The sequence below is a fragment of the Symphalangus syndactylus genome, chromosome 8 (assembly GCF_028878055.3).
Source record: "Symphalangus syndactylus isolate Jambi chromosome 8, NHGRI_mSymSyn1-v2.1_pri, whole genome shotgun sequence".
NCBI classification, from domain to species: Eukaryota; Metazoa; Chordata; class Mammalia; order Primates; family Hylobatidae; genus Symphalangus; species Symphalangus syndactylus.
Genome location: NC_072430.2, coordinates 57,267,528 through 57,289,611, shown reverse-complemented (window position 1 = coordinate 57,289,611; position 22,084 = coordinate 57,267,528). Strand labels below are relative to the sequence as shown.

Sequence of the window (22,084 nt, the reverse complement as noted above, 5' to 3'; positions counted from 1 at the left end):
AGAGTATGGGAGGTGTAGGTTTAGGAGGAAGAATCATTATTTTAGAATCATGATAATTTTAGGCATGTAAAGTTTGAATAATTTTTTGAATATCCTAGGGGACATGCTCAGTAAGTAGTTGGATATATGAGTCTACTATGTAGGAGAGTTTCCTAGATTGGGGGTATAAATTAAAATATGAGAATTGAAAGCAGAAAGTTGGTACTTAAAGCCGTGGACTGGATGAGTCACCAAGGGAATGGTATAGAAGAGAAAGTGTGTCACTTGGGTGTTAAATGTTGGGTAGAAGAGAAGGAGCCTGCAGAGGAGACGGAAAAGGAGAACTAAGAGAGGCAGGTTCATTCTGACTGAGATTCTCATACATTTGGTTCAGTCTTGTAAATGTCAGGAATAGCATAAAGAACAAAAAAAGGAATTGTTAGACAGTTTCTGACATCTTAAATTAAGTCATTATATTTCATTTTCTTATTGTAAAATATTTATCCTCCCTTTACCTTTTAAGGCACAAATAGGATATATACTATAGTCCAACTTTTGATTCAGACCAAAATGATTTTCAAATTCAAAGTATTTTTAATTTATGGATTGATATAGATTTCTAAAATGCTTTCTTCCCTACTATGCGTGAGACAAGTTGTGGCAGTTCTTTGTGATAAACTCTTGAACAGAGTGCTGTTGATTCTTCAGATTTTCACTTAGGACTGTGAACTAGTTTGTGTAAACTACATGTGGCAGGTAAAGTCAGAACCTACCAGGAGGACCACCAAAGTTAGTGTGAGACAGAGGGAAGAACATATGGATTCAAATCAGAAGACTTGGATTGAAGCCCCCAACTGAATGTGCTACTACTGAAGAGCTCAGTTTTCTGAACTGAAACGAAGATGATGAAAACAGTATCTGCTTTTCAGTACAGGGTTGTTTTGGGGAGCCAATGAGTTAATGTACATAAAAGCCCATTTTAATTGTTAAGTAGTATAAAAATAAGTGCTATGAAACTATAGTTGAATATAATTCTGTTTATGACTTTGAATTCTTTTTTGGCCACCTAAGATGCAAAGGGATCAAATTTTGTCTTAGTACAAACATGCAACTGAATTTAGCATTATAATTAGTTTAATTTCTTTTTCTTAAAAGTTTGTTTTAACAGGTGTAGAATTCCACCAAAGTCTTTGAACGTGACTTTGACATTAATTTTTTAAAGTCCAAATACAAAAAGCAAGTTGCATGTGGTCAGCCTACAAAATTGATTTGCTGTATAGTTACAGTTTATAAAATAGTCTTCCCTCTTTCCCCCAAATCTTACTATATACTCTCAAACAAGGACAAAAAAAACCCTTTATTGATAACTCTTATTTATTGTTGTAACATACTAAGTGATTTTGAAAAAGTTTAGAAATAGTAAAATATCATAATTTTTGTTTCTATATGAAGATATAGGTACATTCCTAATAAATTAGAAAAAGTTGAAACTATGGTAAGATATACTAGACACTAAAATCAGTCGTTTTTTGTGGAAGATGGGGCAACTGAGAAGATGGGAAACTAAGTGGGAAGTACACTTTTCATTGTATAAATGAAATTTTTTGGTTTTTGAAATGTGAGTATATTGCTTATTCAAAAAAATTAAAATAAAACTAGTATGTTTTAATCTTTTTTTTACCCCACCTAGGGGGATTCCAAGTTAAATTTAAATTTTAGATAAATAATAAAGATGTTTGGGGATAATTAAATAAGTAAGTTTAGTATTATGTATATTAAAACATTATTTGTTGTTTATCTGAAACTCAAATTTAATTTGGCATCTTGTATTTTATCTGACCAAATTAACTCCATCCCATGTTCTCTTGTTGTGTTATTTTTTCCCTTTTATTTACAGTTGATGCATAATAATTCTATGTATTCTATGGGATACCCAATGGTGTTTCAATACACATTTATAATGTATAATGATCAAATAAGGGTAATTACCATATTCATCTCCTCAAACATTTATTCTTTCTGTCGTGAACATCCAAAATCCCTTCTTCCAGATTTTTGAAAATATACACATTATAGTTAACCATATTCACCCTGCAGTGCTACAGAACACCAGAATTTATTCTTCCTATCTAGCTGTAATTTTATACGCTTAACAAACCTTTCTCCCCATTCTCTCCTCCCCACTACCCTGCCTACAGCCTCCCATAGCTACAATTCTACTCTCTACTTCCATGAGCTCAAAAAATGTTTTTAGTTCTCATACATGAGTGATAACATGCAGTCTTTATTTTTCTGTGCCTGACTTATTTCGCTTAACATAATGTCCTCCAGACTCAACCATGTTGCCACAAATGACAGGATTTAATTCTTTTTTATTGTTAAATAGTATTCCATCATGTATATACACATGTGTGTGTGTAATGTGATATATATATATATTACATTTTCTTTATCCATTCACCTGTTGATGGCATTTAGGTTAATTCTAAATCTTAGCTATTGCAAATAGTGCTGCAGTAAACGTGGGGGTGCAGGTATCCCTCTGATACACTGATTTCCTTTGTTTTGGATAAATACCCATAAGTGAGATTGCTGAATCCTATGGAAGTTCTACTTTTAATTTTTTGAGAAAACGCCATCCTGTTTTTCATAATGGCTGTACTAATTTACATTTCTACTACCAGCATATGAGAGTTCCGTTTTCTGGGCCTAGGTGGGTGGATCACTTAAGGTCAGCAGTTTGCAACCAGCCTGGCCAACATGGTGAAACCCCATCTCTACTAAAAATACAATAAAAATTAGCCAGGCATGGTGGCAGGTGCCTGTAATACCAGCTACTCAGGAGGCTGAGGCAGGAGAATCACATGAACCCAGAGGGCAGAAGTTGCGGTGAGCGGATATCACGCCACTGCACTTCAGCCTGGGCGACAGAGTGAGACTCCATCCCAAAAAAAAAAAGAGTTCCGTTTGCTCTGCATCCTCGCCAGCATCTCTCTCTCTTTTTTTCCTGTCTTTTTGATAATAGCCATTCTAACTAGGTGAGATTATATTGTGATTTTTATTTGCATTTCCATGATGGTTAGTTAGTGATGTTGAGCATTTTTTCATATACCTATTGGCCATTTGTATGGTGTCTTTTGAGAAATGTCTATGCAGTTCCTTTGCCCACCTTTTGGTTGGATTATTTGTGTGTGTGTGTGTGTGTGTGTGTTGGTTTTTTTGCTTTTTGATTTTTTGCTGTTGAGTTGTTTGAGTTCGTTGTATATTCTGGATATGAGACCCTTATTGGATGAGTAGTTTGCAAATATTTTCTCCCTTCCATGGGTTGTCTCCTCACTCTGTTGATTGTTTCCTTTTGCTGTGCAGAAGCTTTTCAGTTTAATATAGTCCCATTTGTCTATTTATGTTTTTGTTGCCCATGCTTTTGAAGTATTAGTCATAAAATATTTGCCTAGATCAATGTCCTGAAGCATTTTCTGTCTTTTCTTCTAGTAGTTTTATGGTTTCAAGTTTTACTTTTAAGTCCATTTTTTGAGTTGATTTTTGTATATGTTGAGAGATAGGGGTCTAGTTTCATTCTTCTGTATGTGGATATCCTATTGTTTTAGATTTAAGAATTTATTAGAATTATTTTTAGCTGTCACTGACCCACAGAATTTTGTATTGGATTTCCTATTGTCTCCAAATAGGAAAAAAAAAATCAAGAAACACCATTTCCCATTTCTTAAGTTACAGTTTTTTCTTTTAACTCAGTTGCACTTCAGAAATTAAGCTTTTCTTTATCAGAGATATTTAATCAGTTTATCATGATCCTAAAACAAATTTTTTTCTTAACTGTTCTTTGTTATAATTGTTTTATTTTTGGCAGGGGAATTTGGTGATTTCAGTTGCAGTACTTCATAATATGCATGGGGAAAGAGAATTATTTTGGCCTCTCACCATACTATGTATTTGTTCCTATTCTGTCTTTTATGCCAGATAATTATATTAGGATCTTGATTATCCACTCCATACTAAGTAAATTTCATAAGAAAAGACTGCATCTGTAGAAAATATATGTCTAAGAGTGTAAAAGCCTTCCAATTTATTTGCTTTCATTATTTCAGGTAAACAAAACCATGTCAGATTTTTTATAATGCCTCAAATTTGTTTATGGTCTCCTCAGATAGTTCTTTTTAACTAACACCATTTAGCTGGTGCATTTCTTAATTATGGATTTAATCAATTTATCATGATAAATTTATTAATAACTGAATGATGCATTGTTATTAAGGAACTCAAGATAAATGGATTTGATAGACATTTAGTAATTTCCTCAGCCTAACAAACATTCTTTTATACATTTGAAAAAAATTATATTCCTTAGCCATGCTTTTAAAAAACTAATTGAGTAATGTTATATTTGCTTTTAATTCTTATTAATCTCTTTTATTCCCTGAGTTAATCAAATAGGAATAATGAGTTATATGTTTGCTGTAATTGTACTACCTCATCACCTATACTAGTTTATACATTAAATTTTATCTGTAGTCTCTTTATGTTGTGATCCTGGAAATAAATGTGAATATGCCTCACACTTTATGCCTCACAAAGAAAATCTTTGGAATTTTATATTTTTTATTAAGTTTAAATATAGAATTCTGTGTAGCTATTGTCACTCCAGCTATCATCATTATTAGTAACTAAGCATGCAAATCATCTAAATTGTTATATAGAACATACTGTACTTATATAATACCACTAACAATTGCCTATAATTTGTTTAGCTAATTTTTTGTTGTTTTCTTTCTTACTTTCAGACCACAGCAATGAAAAAAATAATGTATTACAATATGCGTATAAAAACCCTTCAGAGGCATCTTAATGAAGACCTTGAAAAACTGAATGATCGAAAATGCAAATTACAAAAGTTGCCAGAAGAACGAGTAAAATTATTCAGCTTTGTGAAGAAAACTGTAAGATTTAATAATGTAAAATTCTAGTGGCCATATCTTAAGAAAACCGTTAGATAAGATAGCAAGCAATATCTTTTAAATTCCTTTACTAAAAGTAGACCCTGAAAAAGTAAGCATTATTTAACTCAAAACAGAATCTTGTATATATAATAATTCCTGTCAGTATGAGGAAATAATGGATTATTCAACAAATGGTGTTACAAAAATAGTCAAACTATTTGGGAGCTGGAGAGGTGGCTCCTTCATTTGCACTTTACCAAATGTAAATACCAGTAGGAAAAAAAAAGAATTAAATATAAAAATGAAAACATGAAAAACTGAAGAACAAATATGTAGATGGATATATTTATCTGATCTCAGCCTGCTAAATTAAAGAAATACTAGAAATCACAAAGGAATAAAACGTAGATTTGATTTTTTAAAAACCAGTGAAATGCTTTTGTATTTAAAATCATTAATAAATGTAAACAACAAATGAAAATCTGAAAAAATGCCTTCAACAAACATGATGGACAAAGGGTCAATATCCTTAGAATAAAAAGGTGCTCATATGTAAAACAAAATAAAAGGTAAATGTCTAAATAGAAAAATTGAGCAAAGTACGTAAACTAGAATTTTACAAGAGTAGAAATAAAAATGACAAATAAGCATTTGAAAGAACTCAATTTGGCCAGGCGCGGTGGCTCACACCTGTAATCCCAGCACTTTGGGAGGCCGAGGCGGGTGGATCAAGAGGTCAGGAGATCGAGACCATCCTGACTAACACGGTGAAACCCCGTCTCTACTAAAAATACAAAAAATTAGCCGGGCGAGGTGGTGGGCACCTGTAGTCCCAGCTACGCAGGAGGCTGAGGCAGGAGAATGGCGTGAACCCCTGGGGGCGGAGCCTGCAGTGAGCCGAGATTGCGCCACTGCACTCCAGCCTGGGCGACAGGCGAGACTCTGTCTCAAAAAAAAAAAAAAAAAAAAAAACCTCAATTTGATGACTAATTTCTCCAAATGTTAATTAAGACAACAAGAAACTGTTTCACTTATAAACTGTCTAAGTATGACACATGACAGTACTCAGGCTGGTGAAGATGGATGTGACACACTAGTACCACTTATGGAAGTGTAACTTTGGTCATATGTATAACAGCCTAAAAATGCTGAGGTTTTGACCCAGTAAATCTACTTCTAGCACTCTATTGTAAATATGTGTATATAAAAGGATATATATATATATATATATATATTTATATATATCATTGCACTAATAATTAAAAAATCGGAAACTATCTAAATGTTTAATAAGAGTTATATACTCAAGACAGAATAGTGTGTAGCTATTAATATTAAAAACCAAGGATTTGAAATATATTTAATGCTTTTTTAAAGTGAGCAGTTCTTATTATAATTAGAAAAATATTCTTAAAGTAAAACGTTAATAAAATTTAATTAAGATTAATAATAAAAAAGATGATTTCCATAAAAATCACAAGAGATCAATATATGGATATCATTTTATGTCCACTATTTTCATGTGCAAATGCATGTATTAAGTAAAATCTGCAAATGAGAAAAATAATGGCTATAAATGTATACAAATATATATATTTAAATGAATATGCTTAATCTATTTTCTAACAGCTGGATATATCTATTATAGAGGAGTACAGATAAATAGTAAATTTCCACTTATATATATTTTCCTATATAGAGTACAATTTATCTGTTGTTGTTGCTTTTATTTTACTTTAAATTCTGGGATACATGTGCAAAACATGCAGGTTCGTTACATAGGTATACATTTGACAGGATGGTTTGCTGCACCTATCAACTTGTCATCTAGGTTTTAAGCCCCGCATGCATTAGGTATTTGTCCTAATGCTCTCCCTCCCCTTGCCCCCCACCTCGCAACAGGCCCTGGTGTGTGATGTTCCCCTCCCTGTGTCCATGTGTTCTCATTGTTCAACTCCCACTTGTGAGTGAGAAAATATGGTGTTTGGTTTTCTGTTCCTGTGTTAGTTTGCTGAGAACGATGGCTTCCAGCTTCATCCATGTCCCTGCAAAGGACATGAACTCATTCTTTTTAATGGCTGCATAATACTCCATGTTGTATATGTGCCACATTTTCTTCATCCAGTCTATCACTGATGGGCATTTGTGTTGGTTCCAAGCCTTTGCTATTGTAAATAGTGCTGCAATAAACATACATGTGCATGTGTCTTTATAGTAGAATGATTTATAATCCTTTGGGTGTATACCCAGTAATGGGATTGCTGGGTCAAATGGTATTTCTGGTTCTAGATCTTTGAGGAAACGTCACACTGTCTTCCACAATGGTTGAACTAATTTACACTCCCACCAGCAGTGTAAAAGCGTTCTTGTTTCTCCACATCCTCTCCAGCATCTGTTGTTTCCTGGCTTTTTAATAATCGCCACTCTAACAGGCATGAGATGGTATCTCATTGTGGTTTTGATTTGCATTTCTCTAATGACCAGTGATGATGAGCTTTTTCTCATATGTTTGTTGGTGGCATAAATGTCTCCTTTTGAGAAGTGTCTGTTCGTATCCTTCAACCACATTTTGGTGGGGTTGTTTTTTTCCTGTAAATTTGTTTAAATTCCTTTAAGATTCTAGGTATTAGACCTCTGTCAGATGGGTATCTTGCAAAAATTTTCTCCCATTCTGTAGGTGGCCTGTTCAATCTGATGATAGTTCCTTTTGCTGTGCAGAAGCTCTTTAGTTTGATTAGATCCCATTTGTCAATTTTGACTTTTGTTGCCGTTGCTTTTGGTGTTTTAGTCATGAAGTCTTTGCCCATGCTTATGTCCTGCATGGTATTGCCTAGGTTTTCTTCTAGGGTTTTTAAGGTTTTGGGTTTTACATTTAAGTCTTTGATCCATCTTGAGTTACATTTTGTATAAGGCATAAGGAAGGGGTCCAGTTTCTGTTTTCTGCATATGGCTAGCCAGTTTTCTCAGCACCATTTATTAAATAGGGAATCCCTTCCCCGTTGCTTGTTTTTGTCAGGTTAGTCAAAGATCAGATGATTGAAGATATGTGGTGCTATTTCTGAGGTCTCTGTTCTGTTCCATTCATCTATATATCTGTTTTGGTACCAGTACCATGCTGTTCTGGTTACTGTAGCCTTGTAATATAATTTGAAGTCAGGTAGCATGATGCCTTCAGCTTTATTCTTCTTGCTTAGGATTGTCTTGGCTATACAGGCTCCTTTTTGGTTCCATATGAAATTTAAAGTAGTTTTTTTCTAATTCTGTGAAGAAAGCCAATGGTAGCTTGATGGGAATAGCATTGAATCTATAAATTTCTTTGGGGAGTATGACCATTTTCACAATATTGATTCTTCCTATCTATGAGCATGGAATGTTTTTCCATTTTTTTGTGTCCTCTCTTACTTCCTTGAGCAGTGGTTTGTAGTTCTTCTTGAAGAGGTCCTTCATGTCTCTTATAAGTTGTATTCCTAGGTATTTTATTCTCTTTCTAGCAATTGTGAATGGGAGTTGACTCATGATTTGGCTCTCTGCTTATCTATTATTGGTGTATAGGAATGCTTGTGATTTTTGCACATTGATTTTGTATCCTGAGACTTTGCTGAAGTTGCTTATCAGCTTAAGGGGTTTTGAGCTGAGATTATGGGATTTTCTAAATATACAATCATGTCATCTGCGGAGACAATTTGACTTCCTGTCTTCCTATTTGAATACACTTTATTTTTTTCTCTTGCCTGATTTCCCTGAACAGAACTTCCAATACTATGTTGAATAGGAGTGGTGAGAGGGGGCATCCTTATCTTCTGCAACACTTCCAGCTTTTGCCCATTCAGTATGATATTGGCTGTGGGTTTGTCATAAATAGCTCTTATTATTTTGAGATATGTTCCAGTAATACCTAGTTTATTGAGAGTTTTTAACATGAAGAACTGTTGAATTTTATCAAAGGCCTTTTCTGCATCTATTGAGATAATCGTGGTTTTTGTCATTGGTTCTATTTATGTGATGGATTATGTTAATTGATTTGCTTATGTTGAACCAGCCTTGCATCCCAGGGATGAGCTGACTTGATCGTAGTGGATAAACTTTTTGACGTGCTGCTGGATTTGGTTTGCCAGTATTTTATTGAGGATTTTTGTGTCAACGTTCATCAGGGTTATTGGCCTGAAATTTTGTTTTTTTGTTGTGTCTCTGCCAGGTTTTGGTATCAGGATGATGCTGGCCTCATAAAATGAGTTAGGGAGGAGTCCCTCTTTTTCTATTGTTTGGAATAGTTTCAGAAGGAATGGTACCAGCTCCTCTTTGTACCTCTGATAGAATGTGGCTGTCAATCCATCAGGTCCTGGACTTTTTTTGATTGGTAGGATATTAATGACTGCCTCAATTTCAGAACTTGTTATTGGTCTTTTCATGGATTCAACTTCTTTGTGGTTTAGTCTTGGGAGGGTGTATGTGTCCAGGAATTTATCCATTTCTTCTAGATTTTCCAGTTTAGTTGTGTAAAGGTGTTTGTAGTATTCTCTGATGGTAGTTTGCATTTCTGTGGGATCGGTGGTGATATCCCCTTTATCATTTTTATTGTGTCTATTTGATTCTTCTCTTTTTCTTCTTTATTAGTCTAGCTAGTGGTCCATCTATTTTGTTGATCTTTTCAGAAAACCAGCTCTGGGATTCATTGATTTTTTGAAGGGTTTTTCATGTCTCTACCTCCTTCAGTCCTGCTCTGATCTTAGTTATTTGCCTTCTGCCAGCTTTTGAATTTGTTTGCTCTTGCTTCTATAGTTCTCTTAATTGTGATGTTAGGGTGTCGATTTTAGATCTTTCTAGCTTTCTGCTGTGAGCATTTAGTGCTATAAATTTCCCTCTTAACACTGCTGTAGCTGTGTCCCAGAGATTCTGGTACGTTGTCTCTTTGTTCTCATTGGTTTCAAAGAACTTCTTTATTTCTGCCTTAATTTTGTTATTTTCCCAGTATTATTCAGGAGCAGGTTGTCAATTTCCATATTTTTGTGTGGGTTTTAAGTGAGTTACTTAATCCTGAGTTCCATTTTAATTGCACTGTGGTCTGAGGGACTGTTTGTTATGATTTCCATTCATTTGCATTTGCTCAGGAGTATTTTACTTCCAATTACGTGGTCGATTTTAGAATATGTGCTATGTGGTGCTGAGAAGAATATATATTCTTGATTTGGGGTGGAGAGTTCTGTAGATGTCTATTATGTCCGCTTGGTACAGAGCTAAGTTTGAGTCCTGAATATCCTTGTAAACTTCCTGTCTTGTTGATCTGTTTAATATGACAGTGGGGTGTTAAGGTCTCCCACTATTATTGTGTGAGTGTTTAAGTCTCTTTGTAGATATCTAAGAACTTATTTTATGAATCTGGGTGCTCCTGTATTGGGTGCATATATATTTAGGATAGTTAGCTCTTCTTGTTGCATTGATCCCTTTACCATTATGTAATACCTTTCTTTGTCTTTTTTGATCTTTGTTGGTGTAAAGCTGCTTTTATCAGAGACTAGGATTGCAACTCCTGCTTCTTTTTTGCTTTCCATTTGCTTGGTAAATATTCCTCCATCCCTTTATTTTGAGCCTATGTGTGTCTTTGCACGTGAGAGGGGTCTCCTGAATACAGCACAGCAATGGGTCTTTACTCTTTATCCGATTTGCCAGTCTGTGCCTTTTAATTGGGGCATTTAGCCCATTTAAATTTAAGGTTAATATTGCTTTGTGTGAATTTGATCCTGTCATCATGATGCTAGCTGGTTATTTTGCACATTAATTTATGCAGTTTCTTCATGGTGTCATTGGTCTTTATATTTTGGTATGTTTTTGCTGTGGATGGTACTGGTTTTTCCTTTCTCTATTTAGTGCTTCCTCTTGTAAGGCAGGCCTGGTGGTGACAAAATCCCTCAACATTTGTTTGTCTGTAAAGGATTTTATTTCTCCTTCACTTATGAAGCTTAGTTTGGCTGGATACAAAATTCTGGGTTGAAAATTCTTTTCTTTAAGAATGTTGAATATTGGCCCTCACTCTCTTCTGGCTTGCAGGGTTTCTGCAGAGAAATCAGCTGTTAGTCTGATGGGCTTCCCTTTGTAGGTAACCTGACCTTTCTCTCTGGCTGCCCTCAACATTTTTTCCTTTGTTTCAACCTTGGAGAATCTCACGATTATGTGTCTTGGGGTTGCTCTTCTCGAGGAGTACCTTAATGGTGTTCTCTGTATTTCCTGAATTTGAATGCTGGCCTGTCTTGCTAGGGTGAGGAAGTTCTCCTGGATAATATCCTGAAGTGTGTTTTCCAACTTGGTTGCATTCTCCCCATCACTTTCAGGGACCCCAATCAACCAGAGATTTGGTATTTTCACATAGTCCCATATTTCTTGGAGGCTTTGTTCATTCCTTTTCATTCTTTTTGCTCTAATCTTGTCTTCACGCCTTATTTCAGTAAGTTGATCTTCAATCTCTGATATCCTTTCTCTGCTTGATCGACTTCAACTATGGATACTTGTGTATGCTTCATGAAGTTCTTGTGCTGTGTTTTTCAGCTCCATCAGGTCATTTATATTCTTCTCTAAACTGGTTATTCTAGTTAGCAGTTCCTGTAACCTTTTATCAATGTTCTTAGCTTCTTTGCATTGGGTTAGAACTTGCTCCTTTAGCTCTGAGGAGTTTGTTATTACCCACCTTCTGAAGCCTACTTCTGTTAATTCATCAGTCTCATTCTCTGTTCAGTTTTGTGCCCTTGCTGGAGAGGAGTTGTGATCATTTGTAGGAGAAGAGGCATTCTGGTTTTTGGAATTTTCAGCGTTTTTGTGCTGGTTTTTCCTCATCTTCAAGGATTTATTTACCTTTGATCTTTGAGGCTGATGACCTTTGGATGGGGTTTTGTGTGGGGGTCCTTTATGTTCATCTTGATGTTGTTGCTTTCTGTTTGTTAGTTTTTCTTCTAACAGGCCCCTCTTCTGCAGGTCTGCTGCAATTTGCTGGAGGTCAACTCCAGACCCTGTTCACTTGGGTATCAGCAGTGGAGGCTGCAGAATAGCAAAGATTGCTGCCTGCTCCTTCCTCTGGAAGCTTCATCCTGAAGGAGCACTGGCCTGATGCCAACCAGAGCTCTCCTGTATGAGGTGTCTGTCAACCCCTGTTGGGGTGTGTCTCCCAGTCAGGAGGCAAGGAGTCAGGAACCCACTTGAGCAGGCAGTCTGTCCCTTAGCAGAGCTGATGCACTGTGCTGGGTGAATCCCTCTTGTCAGGATTAGCTGCTCTCTTCAGAGCTGGCAGGCAGGAACGATTAAATCTGCTGAAGCTGCACCCACAGCCACCCCTTCCACCAGGTGCTCTGTCCCAGGGAAGTGGGGGTTTTGTTTGTAAGCCCCTTACTGGGGCCTTTCCTTCAGAGATGCCCTGCCCAGTGAGGAGGAATCTAGAGAAGCAGTCTGACCACAGCCACTTTGCCACCTAGCCCACACCTCCCAGCCTCCTTAGCACTGTCAGGGAAAAACCACCTACTAAAGCCTCAGTAATGGTGGACACCCCTGCCCCAACCAAGCTCAATCGACCCAGGTCAACTTCAGACTGCTGTGCTGGCAGTGAGAATTTCAAGCCAGTGGTTCTTAGCTTGCTGGGCTCCGTGGGAGTGGGACCTGCTGAGCGAGACCACTTGGCTCCCTGGCTTCAGTCCCCTTTGCAGGGGAGTGAACAGTTCTGTCTTGCTGGGGTTCCAGGTTACCCTGGGGTATGAAAAAATACTCCTGCAGCTAGCTCAGTGTCTGCCCAAGTAGCCGCCCAGTTTTGTGCTTGAAACACAGAGCCCTGGTGGTATAGGCACACGAGGGAATCTCCTGATCTGCAGATTGCAAAAACAGTGGGAAAAGCGTAGTAACCCAGCTGGGTAGCACAGTCCCTCACAGCTTCCCTTGGCTAAGGGAGGGAGGTCCCTGCTCCTCGCACTTCCTGGGTGATGTGACACCCCACCCTGCTTCCGCTCACCCTCTATGGGTTGGACCCACTGTCTAACCAGTCTCACTGAGATGAACAGGGTACCTCAGTTGGAAATGCAATAATCACCCATCTTCTGCATTGGTCTCACTGGAAGCTGCAGACCGGAGATGTTCCTATTCAGCCATCTTGGCCCCCCCTCAGTACAATTTATCCTTAAATTACATAAGGCTGAGATTAAAGTTAGACAAAAGAGGTTCTTGCTGTGGGCCCAGAATTTAAGGGAGTACCCAAAAACCTTAAGTAATCAAGATAAATAATATTCAATGCAACGTTTTTAAAATATCCAAATTAATGCAAAAAGTTCATTATGATAAATTAAAAAACCCCAAAATAACAAAATCTTAAGACCAGTGCTGTGCTGAGTCGTGTAAGAGACTAAGACAAAAGGAAAAATGTACACCCCTATATATATGCTTTTGTGTCATTTTAATAGTTTTTTTTTTCCAGAACACCAAAGTGGTTGAAAAATACTGAAAAATTGAAAAGTAGGTGTGTTAAAAATTATGTTATTTGAATTTTAAATATTTGTACTAAAATCAGTATTTATTTTAATTTTACTTTGGCTTTAATAGAGGCAAACTTATTAAAAATATTTGAAAATCTGTTGCTTTGCTTATTTTCAATTGAGAGACTGCCCTGTTTGAAGTGGTTAAGGTCGGCACTTGGTCAAGAGAAACTGGCTGACTGAATTTGCACCTAAGTTGAAATCACATATTTGGCATGTTTTTATGAAATTTGGCCTGTTTATTACCTAGATTTCCACTTTGTTCATTTAAATTAGACATTTGTTTAATAGATCCCATTAGAAATTAATATCTGAATTCCGACTTTGCCTAGACCATGTTTTATTTTTATTTTGCTCTCTGACACATTGTTTTTCACAGTTGGAACGAGAACTGGCTGAACTCAAGGGCTCGGGCAAAGGGCACAGTGATGGATCCAATAACAGTAAAGTAACTGATCCTGAAACACTGAAGAGTTGTGAAACTGTCACTGAAGACCCAAGTCTTCAACAGAAGATATTGACCAAACTAAATGCCTTGAATGAAAGGGTAACATTCTGGAATAAAAAACTAGATGAGTATGTTTAATTAATTATCTAGTTGTTCAGATTTGAAACTGAGAGAATCAGAATGTTTTGGGCCATCAGTTGACCCTAGTTCCCTTCTTCAGGAGTGTGAACAATTACAGTATGAAGTAAAGCGTGAAATATATTCTTAGTACTAGTTCCTAGTACATATAAGCATCATGGGTTAAAAGCTGGCTTACAGTTTTTTGCAGAAGCAGTTCTTAATTAGGAACAGTAAGCTTCCCCGCAATGGCTTCCTGTCATATCACTGCTCTAGTGTCTGCAAACTGAAAACAACAGAGCCTCTGCTGGTGCATAAACTCACCAAATAGATGAGACCTGGCAAAGCCCATACACAGTAGAAACAAGTTCAGGCTCAGTTATCAATTAGAAATGTAAAGCAAGAAGGCTTAGCAAGGACTGTGAATTTTTTTATTTACTAAGGCACTAATTGGATAAGTTAGTGTGCCCTGTGATAATACTAGCAATAATAGTAACATATATTGGGTTTTTGCTTTGTGCCAGACTCTTTGCTAAGATCTGTACATGTATTTTGTATATAACTCTCAAAACAGCCGTTTTAGGAAGAAGGACTATGAATATTGCCATTTTACTGAGAAAACTGAGGCATAAAAAGTCCAAGTGACATGTCTGAGATCTGAAAGCTGTAAGTGGTAGAGCAAGGATAGTCTTCTAGCCTTCACATATTCTGAGAGTAGCAAAATTAAAGGTGATTTTAATTGCCAAAAACAAAATATCTTTGACATGGTTTAACTGTTAACACCAAGCTTTCTTTATCCATTGAAAGGAAGACTTGTGTTTTAACATCAGTTAAAAAAAAACTATCATAAGTTTTAATGTTGTGATTTGTAGATCATTCTAATAGCTGTATGTATTTTTCTCTCCAATAGAATTGAAGCAATTTATCATATTGAAGTAAAACAAAAGAAGAAAAGTCATGGCTTATTGATCCCACTTTTGTTAATTGAGTTAGAGACTGTGGGAAATTTCCATTTTGAAGAAGGCACTCGATCTGATGACTGGTAAATCTGTTAGAAATTTAGTATAGCTTTAAAAATAACTTAAGTACTCAGGATCATCAACCAGAATATCAACTTATAAAATCTTAAAATGTCCCATTTTTGAAACATTTCTCATGCAGAATATTCATCTATTGAAAATTGGCAGGCATCTATTGAAAATTGAAAATTACCTACTTTCCACCTATACATTTCTGTTAATGCCATTACCATGAGCCAACCTTGAAGACATCCTAATGGTTTATCATTGCTCTTTACCCAATTTTCCTTAGCCCAAGAGCAGAATATAATTTAGAAAAAAAATAGTTTATAATCGTTTTAATTTTTTATATATGTTTATAGTGTTTGTTTCTGGACGGGATATAGTGCATCATTCTGAATATTGGTTGAGAAACTGGAACAGAGCAGGAATGCCAAAGCAGGATTGGCAACAAGAGGTTGCCAACATGGGAGAAGACTGTCTATCAAATCTTCTGTAGGTCTGTGGTCAGAGTGGAACCCACCGTTTAGAGATAGCTACAGTCAGGGTGCACACGAGCACTACTTGTTAGCATAAAGTATATGCTTATACCAGGAATTAGGTCAAAAGCTTGTATCAACAAAAATGGAGAGACACCAGAATCAAGCAGAAAGCAGACAGCCAGGCTTTAGAACCAAGGCCTACTAGTAGATACTAGGAAGTGGTTGTGTTGCTTCAATTAGAGGGGCACAATTTCAAACTACCTTTAAAAAAAGTCTTGAAGAAAAATGTTGTTAAGTATCACTTTCACATTTCTGAGTCATTTTTTCAGAATTGAAGAGCCTGTGAAACAGAGAAAGATTGCTCTAGAGCCACACAGTAGGAACTGGGTACATGGAAATACACCAGGAGACATGTCAAACTATAGAATGGACTTGGCACATAACCCTGGAGCATGATTTTACTTGAAGTCAATGTCAAAATAAATACTAATTTTTATAGTGTAGAATGTAAAACTTACACTAACTTTTCAGAAAAAAAACTGTTATTGTTATGGGTTACTTTAAACCAAGTCCCCTGATTTCTATTAGACATGGCTTTTTTCTCACCTCTGTGAGTAAAAGCTTCTCAAAGGTCTTGGGAGAACTCTGATGGAAAAGTGTAAGAAGCTCTTCGCAAGGGAAAAAGAGGCCTTTTGAAATACTTTCCTTTGTATTAGTACATCCATTTACCCAGCAGTTACTACTGTTTGCTTAACCACATTATTTGATTTTTATATACAAAGATATAAAAGGTGTTCATCCAGCTCCCATGTAAACAAGTAAAGGCCTTGATTTTTCAAGTACAAAAACTGAATGGTGTGTCTCTACTGGGTGCACATTTATATTCACTCAACCTAAACAGGATCTTTTTTTTTTTTTGAGATAGAGTCTCGCTGTATCCCCAAGACTGGAGTGCAGTGGCCCGATCTCAGCTCACTGCAACCTCTGCCTCCCAGGTTCAAGCGATTCTCCTGCCTCAGACTCCCAAGTAGCTGAGATTATAGGTGCATGCCACCACATCCGCTAATTTTTGTATTTTTAGTGGAGACAGGGTTTTGCCATGTTGGCCAGGCTGGTCTCAAACTCCTGGCCTCAAGTGATCTTCCCACCTTGGCATGAGCCACTGTGCCCAGCTCCAAACAGGATTTTTAAAAATTATTTCTGTTTCTTTTTAAATGCCATCCCATTACTGGGTATATACCCAAAGGACTATAAATCATGCTGCTATAAAGACACATGCACACGTATGTTTATTGCGGCACTATTCACAATAGCAAAGAGTTGGAACCAACCCAAATGTCCAACAACCACAGACTGGATTAAGAAAATATGGCACATATACACCATAGAATACTATGCAGCCATAAAAAATGATGAGTTCATGTCCTTTGTAGGGACATGGATGAAACTGGAAAACATCATTCTCAGTAAACTATCGCAAGGTCAAAAAACCAAACACCGCATGTTCTCACTCATAGGTGGGAATTGAACAATGAGAACTCATGGACACAGGAAGGGGAACATCACACTCCGGGGACTGTTGTGGGGTGGGGGGAGGGGGGAGGGACAGCATTAGGAGATATACCTAATGCTAAATGACGAGCTAATGGGTGCAGCAAAACAACATGGCACATGAATACATATGTAACAAACCTGCACATTGTGCACATGTACCCTAAAACCTAAAGTATAATAATAAAAAAAAAATTATTGCAAAGGAAACTCTTTGCAACAAGTGGATTAGTGAAAAAAAATGTAAAAGCAAAATGGCCAAAAAGCCATTTAGATAACTATGTCAGCCTGATAGTAAATTAGATAGCTTTGATGGATTTTGATTAGCATTAACCTGTTTACTTGGTTTTAATAAGAGTAACCTTGATTTGTTTTAAGGAATATATCAAATATATGTTAGCAGAATTTAAAGGACTGTTTTTTAGTTTTAGCATACTGCAAGTTTGGCTACTTTTCCTCTGATCTTTTATATATGTTAAGAAATAACTACTGAGTGCTTTAAATTGCTATGCTACATTTCTAGTTGTTTTATTTAAACACTGACTTCTCCTATTAATATTTTTAAGGCTAAGGATTCAGTATTTAAATAAAAAGTATTTCAGTAGAACTAGGACTGAAAGATTTTCTGTTAAAATTATCTTTATGTCTTTAACAACAACAAAACACTGCATGTTTCTAATTGTATGTCATTATCTCTTAGCTTCATTTCTTTTATGAAATAAAATTATTATATTTTCCAGTTTAAAAAAATCTTATTTTATAGAGACATGCTAGTTGAGTGGATTGTTGCTACTATACCTTTATTATTATAGATTTGTATTATTTACTGATGTGTCGCCAATTGAGTTACCCATTGACATCATACAACATTTATTGGCTGGGCACGGTGGCTCACGCTTGTAATCCCAGCACTTTGGGAGGCCAAGGCTGGCGGATCACGAGGTCAGGAGATCGAGACCACGGTGAAACCCCGTCTCTACTAAAAATACAAAAAATTAGACGGGCATGGTGGTGGGCGCCTGTAGTCCCAGCTACTCGGAGAGGCTGAGGCAGGAGAATGGCGTGAACCCGGGAGGCGGAGCTTGCAGTGAGCCGAGATTGCGCCACTGCACTCCAGCCTGGGCAACAGAGCGAGACTCCATCTCAAAAACAAAACAAAACAAAACAAAACAAAACATTTATCAAGTAGGGGCTCCAAAGCATAAAAGATGCTGTCCTTGTGCCTGAGAAGCTGTCAACCTGGTTATAGATACAGTGTATTTACAACTAAAAAAAAAAACCTTTAAAATACCATAAAACAATATATAAGTGACTCTATAAGTTCCTTTGGGGAAGATATGATGTTTTGTGTGCCTTATAAGACATAACATCTAGCATGGGGCTGGATTAATAGTCCAGTACATATTTACTAGTTGAAGCTTCCATATCACTTTATAGATACACAACAGTTTTGCTTTGGTGTATATAATGACTTTCAGTAATTAATCTGCCTCTTTATAAAGATTTCATGCTATACTATCTCAAGGAGCTACATAAGCAGAAACTTTCTGTTTTACAGGGTTTTGAAACTGTTGATTTAAGTCAGTAAGCCTGTAAAAGTATTTATTAAACCTTTATCTAGGATTATAAAGTATATTTTAATAGATTAGATTAAGCTTCAAACATTTAAAAACATGTGTAGCCTACATTTGCTAAATGAGCACATTATTGTATATTAACAAAATGTGTAGGCATCTTTCTGTGTAACTGAATATATTAGTCATTGATATATATTATTGTGAATGTTTATACCTTCAAGTACCACTGAATGAATGAGGGTAAGGTACACAGTTCAGCTGACTCTAAAGGATTTGAACAGGAGTTATGATTAGTTTAGAGACCATACAGTGGAGAATATTGAATCCTCTACTGTAGGTGAAGAGTCTGAATGTAATTTGGAAGGTAACAAATAGCTGCAAAGGCTTTTGTTTTGTTTTATTGGCAGACTCTTCACCTATAGTAAAGGATCAATGTTCTCCACTGTATAGTTTTAGACTATCATAACTTCTGTTCAAATCTTTTAGTCAGCTGAACTGTGTACTGCACTGCTCTTGAAGCAAACGCAGTACTCCACCACATAAGTGGTTTCGTTTGTTCTGCTTCCTTCACCCAGAATGCTTTCACATACCTCACCCTTACTTCATCATTGCTCAGCTGCTGAATTCCTGGGCAACATAAAATCTCCATGAAAAAATCACACTTCATAGCTCCTGTCTTCCTGGGGGACCAGCCTAGAAGCTAGGTATTGTTTATTCATTCCTTCCAGCCATTCATGAGAAGCCTCAAGCCCAATATCCACTATATAGCAAAAGCTTTATCTAAAACACCTACAGCCCTAGTTTCTATCAGAGTGCAGAAAGCTTCCAGGACATGTTACTTAGGGGAAATTTGACAGATTTAGGCCCAGCAAATGATCCCTCTATAGGAGGGGCAGTAGCTTCCCCACCTCAGATGATAATGTGGCTGTTTACTTGTAGGTACTCTAAACTGGTTAGCAGGCATCATGCTTGATTGCAACACTATTCCTATCTGTTTCCACTACCAGACTGTGAGCTCCTCTGGGATTAGTTTGGTTTAGGCAGCTCTCCTTTCAACTCTAGGGGAGAAGTAATTTATAAGATCCTGGCTGCATTGATTAAGTATTTGCTTGTGAGAAATATAGATGCCCTAAGTTAGGAGCTCAGATATTAGGCTCAAGGAGAGACTAGCCATCAGGAAGCTCGCCTCTGTGACCTTAGCTCACACCCATTTCAGACCCTGGTTGATTATGTAGGTGAGGACCTAGATCTTTCATTAAAGGCAAATGTATTCATTATAAGATCATTTACTTTCTTCTCAAAATGATCCGTTTTTCAATCTCATCTTAATCTAGGTTCTGTGCTAGACAGGACCGGAATTTTATGCGTATGGCCAGGTGAGGGCAGCAGAGAGCAAACAAGCACTTCAGTGTTCGTATCTTCACACAGCTGGCCCCTGCTCCTCCTCCAATTTTCAGATCAACTATCTTAATGTCTCTGAAAGGTCTTCCCCAAGGCCTAAGTAGGTCCCCTTTGCATTCCTTACCCCAAGCTTCTCTTCAGAGCCCTTTTCAGTTTAGAAATTTTATTTCTGGCTTTACTTGTTCAGGCTTCATTAGAGCAGACAATGCCTCTTTCACATCCGTATTCATTGTCAGGAAGTTATTTCAGTAGTCCAATGAGAGATCGTGGTGATTTGGATTAGGATGGTAACAGTGGTGATGATGAAACATGATCACATTCAGGATGGATTTTAGATGTACAGCCAGGCGGACTTGCTAAAGAATTAGATACTGGGGCCTGGTGCGGTGGCTCACGCCTGTAATCCCAGCACTTTGGGAGGCCAAGGTGGGTGGATCACAAGGTCTGGAGATTGAGACCATCCTGGCTAACACGGTGAAACCCCGTCTGTACCAAAAACACAAAAAATTAGCCGGGCGTGGTGGCGGGCACCTGTAGTCCCAGCTACTCGGGAAGCTGAAGCAGGAGAATGGCGTGAACCCGGGAGGCGGAGCTTGCAGTGAGCGGAGATCGTGCCACTGCACTCCAGCCTGGGGGACAGAGCCAGACTCCGTCTCAAAAAAAAAAAAAAAGAATTAGATACTGGTAAGGAAGAAAGGAGAGGATTATTCCTACGGTTTTGACTTAAGCTATCAGTTAAATGGTGGTGCCATATACTGAGATGGAAAATACTCAGAGGAGCAGGTTTGGGGTGCAGTGTTGGTTGTGTTAGGTTGGAGTCACCTATTTAACATGCAGATGGACATACCAAGTAGGTAGTTGGATATTCAAGTCTGGGTATAACCAGCTAAGTTGAGTAGAGATCAAGACTAGAAATAAAATGTTATAATTTATCAGGATGTATATAAAGCCAAGAAACCACGTGAAATCATCTAGGGAGAGTGTTCATGGAAGCAAGAGGAAGGCCAAAGGCTTATCCCTGGGCAGTTCAACATCTAAAAGTCTGTCTGAGAAGACTCAGCAAAGAAAACTATGAAAGAGCAGCCAATAAGAGGAAGGCGTATGTAGTTTCCCTGAAGCTAAGAAAGTGTTTCAGAAAGTGAGGATTGCTCAACCGACCTGTCTTCCAGGCAGAACAAATGTACAATAAATGAATAAATAAACAGAGCCACTATATGATTACTGTATCTTTAGTAAAAAACACAAAATATGAGCTATAACTTCTATCATATGTAGTTTTCTGTTCTTAAACATTTTAAGGAAAATCTGTTATTCATGTATATTCTGTATGCATTCCCACATAGGTTTAATTTCTGCTATGAATTAATTCTGTCACGTTTTTGTGCCTGGGACTTCAGAACATACGGTATTACAGGAGTAAAAGTAAAACGTGTCATTAAAGTTAACAACCGTATTCTGAGACTAAAATTCCAAGAGAAATTTCAAATGTTTTTGGAGAATGAAGATATGCATGATTCAGAGTAAGAAGCTGAATTCTTTATGGAACAACTTTTAAAAAGTTTGACTGTATTTGTAAAATTTCTATTTTAAAAGTTTACAGCATTAAAAATATACATATACCTTGTTAGTAAATGTTTCCTTTTTATGCATCTCCCATGGCTAGGATGATCTCATAATTTATCCACATTGAGCCTGTTTTTGAGGTTGAAGGCAGGGGAGCTATTGATAATGGCACTAGAACATTGCATGTCAATGAGAAATATCCCTGGCAGGACATACGGTTATCTTATCTATGGCTAAGCTTTTGTGAAATCAATCCTCAAACTTTTTCTGTTTCAATTATCCTTAAGGAGCTACCGAAGGATGCTGGAATGCCTTTTTTATGTTTTTGATCCTGAAGTTTCAGTGAAGAAAAATCATCTTCTACAAATACTTGAAAAAGGATTCAAAGAGAGTGAAACAAGCAAGGTAGCATAAAATGTCATTTAGAATAATGCTTTCTTCCTAGCAAGTGGAGCTCTGCCACTGATTAGGCATGATTCCCAATCCTTTTA

General features: G+C 37.0%; 1 protein-coding gene across 2 annotated transcripts in view; it reads left to right on the top strand.

Moving 5' to 3' along the window:
• The window catches only part of LRRC9 (leucine rich repeat containing 9), a 145,593-nt gene that overhangs the window by 19,811 nt on the left and 103,698 nt on the right, over positions 1-22,084 (top strand). For both annotated transcript variants that reach the window (XM_055289184.1, XM_055289185.1), the window contains exons 8-12: positions 4,779-4,934; positions 13,815-14,011; positions 14,911-15,042; positions 21,374-21,550; positions 21,881-21,998. In XM_055289184.1, coding sequence (XP_055145159.1) covers positions 4,779-4,934; positions 13,815-14,011; positions 14,911-15,042; positions 21,374-21,550; positions 21,881-21,998 — 780 coding nt within the window. The remainder of the gene's footprint in view (positions 1-4,778; positions 4,935-13,814; positions 14,012-14,910; positions 15,043-21,373; positions 21,551-21,880; positions 21,999-22,084) is intronic.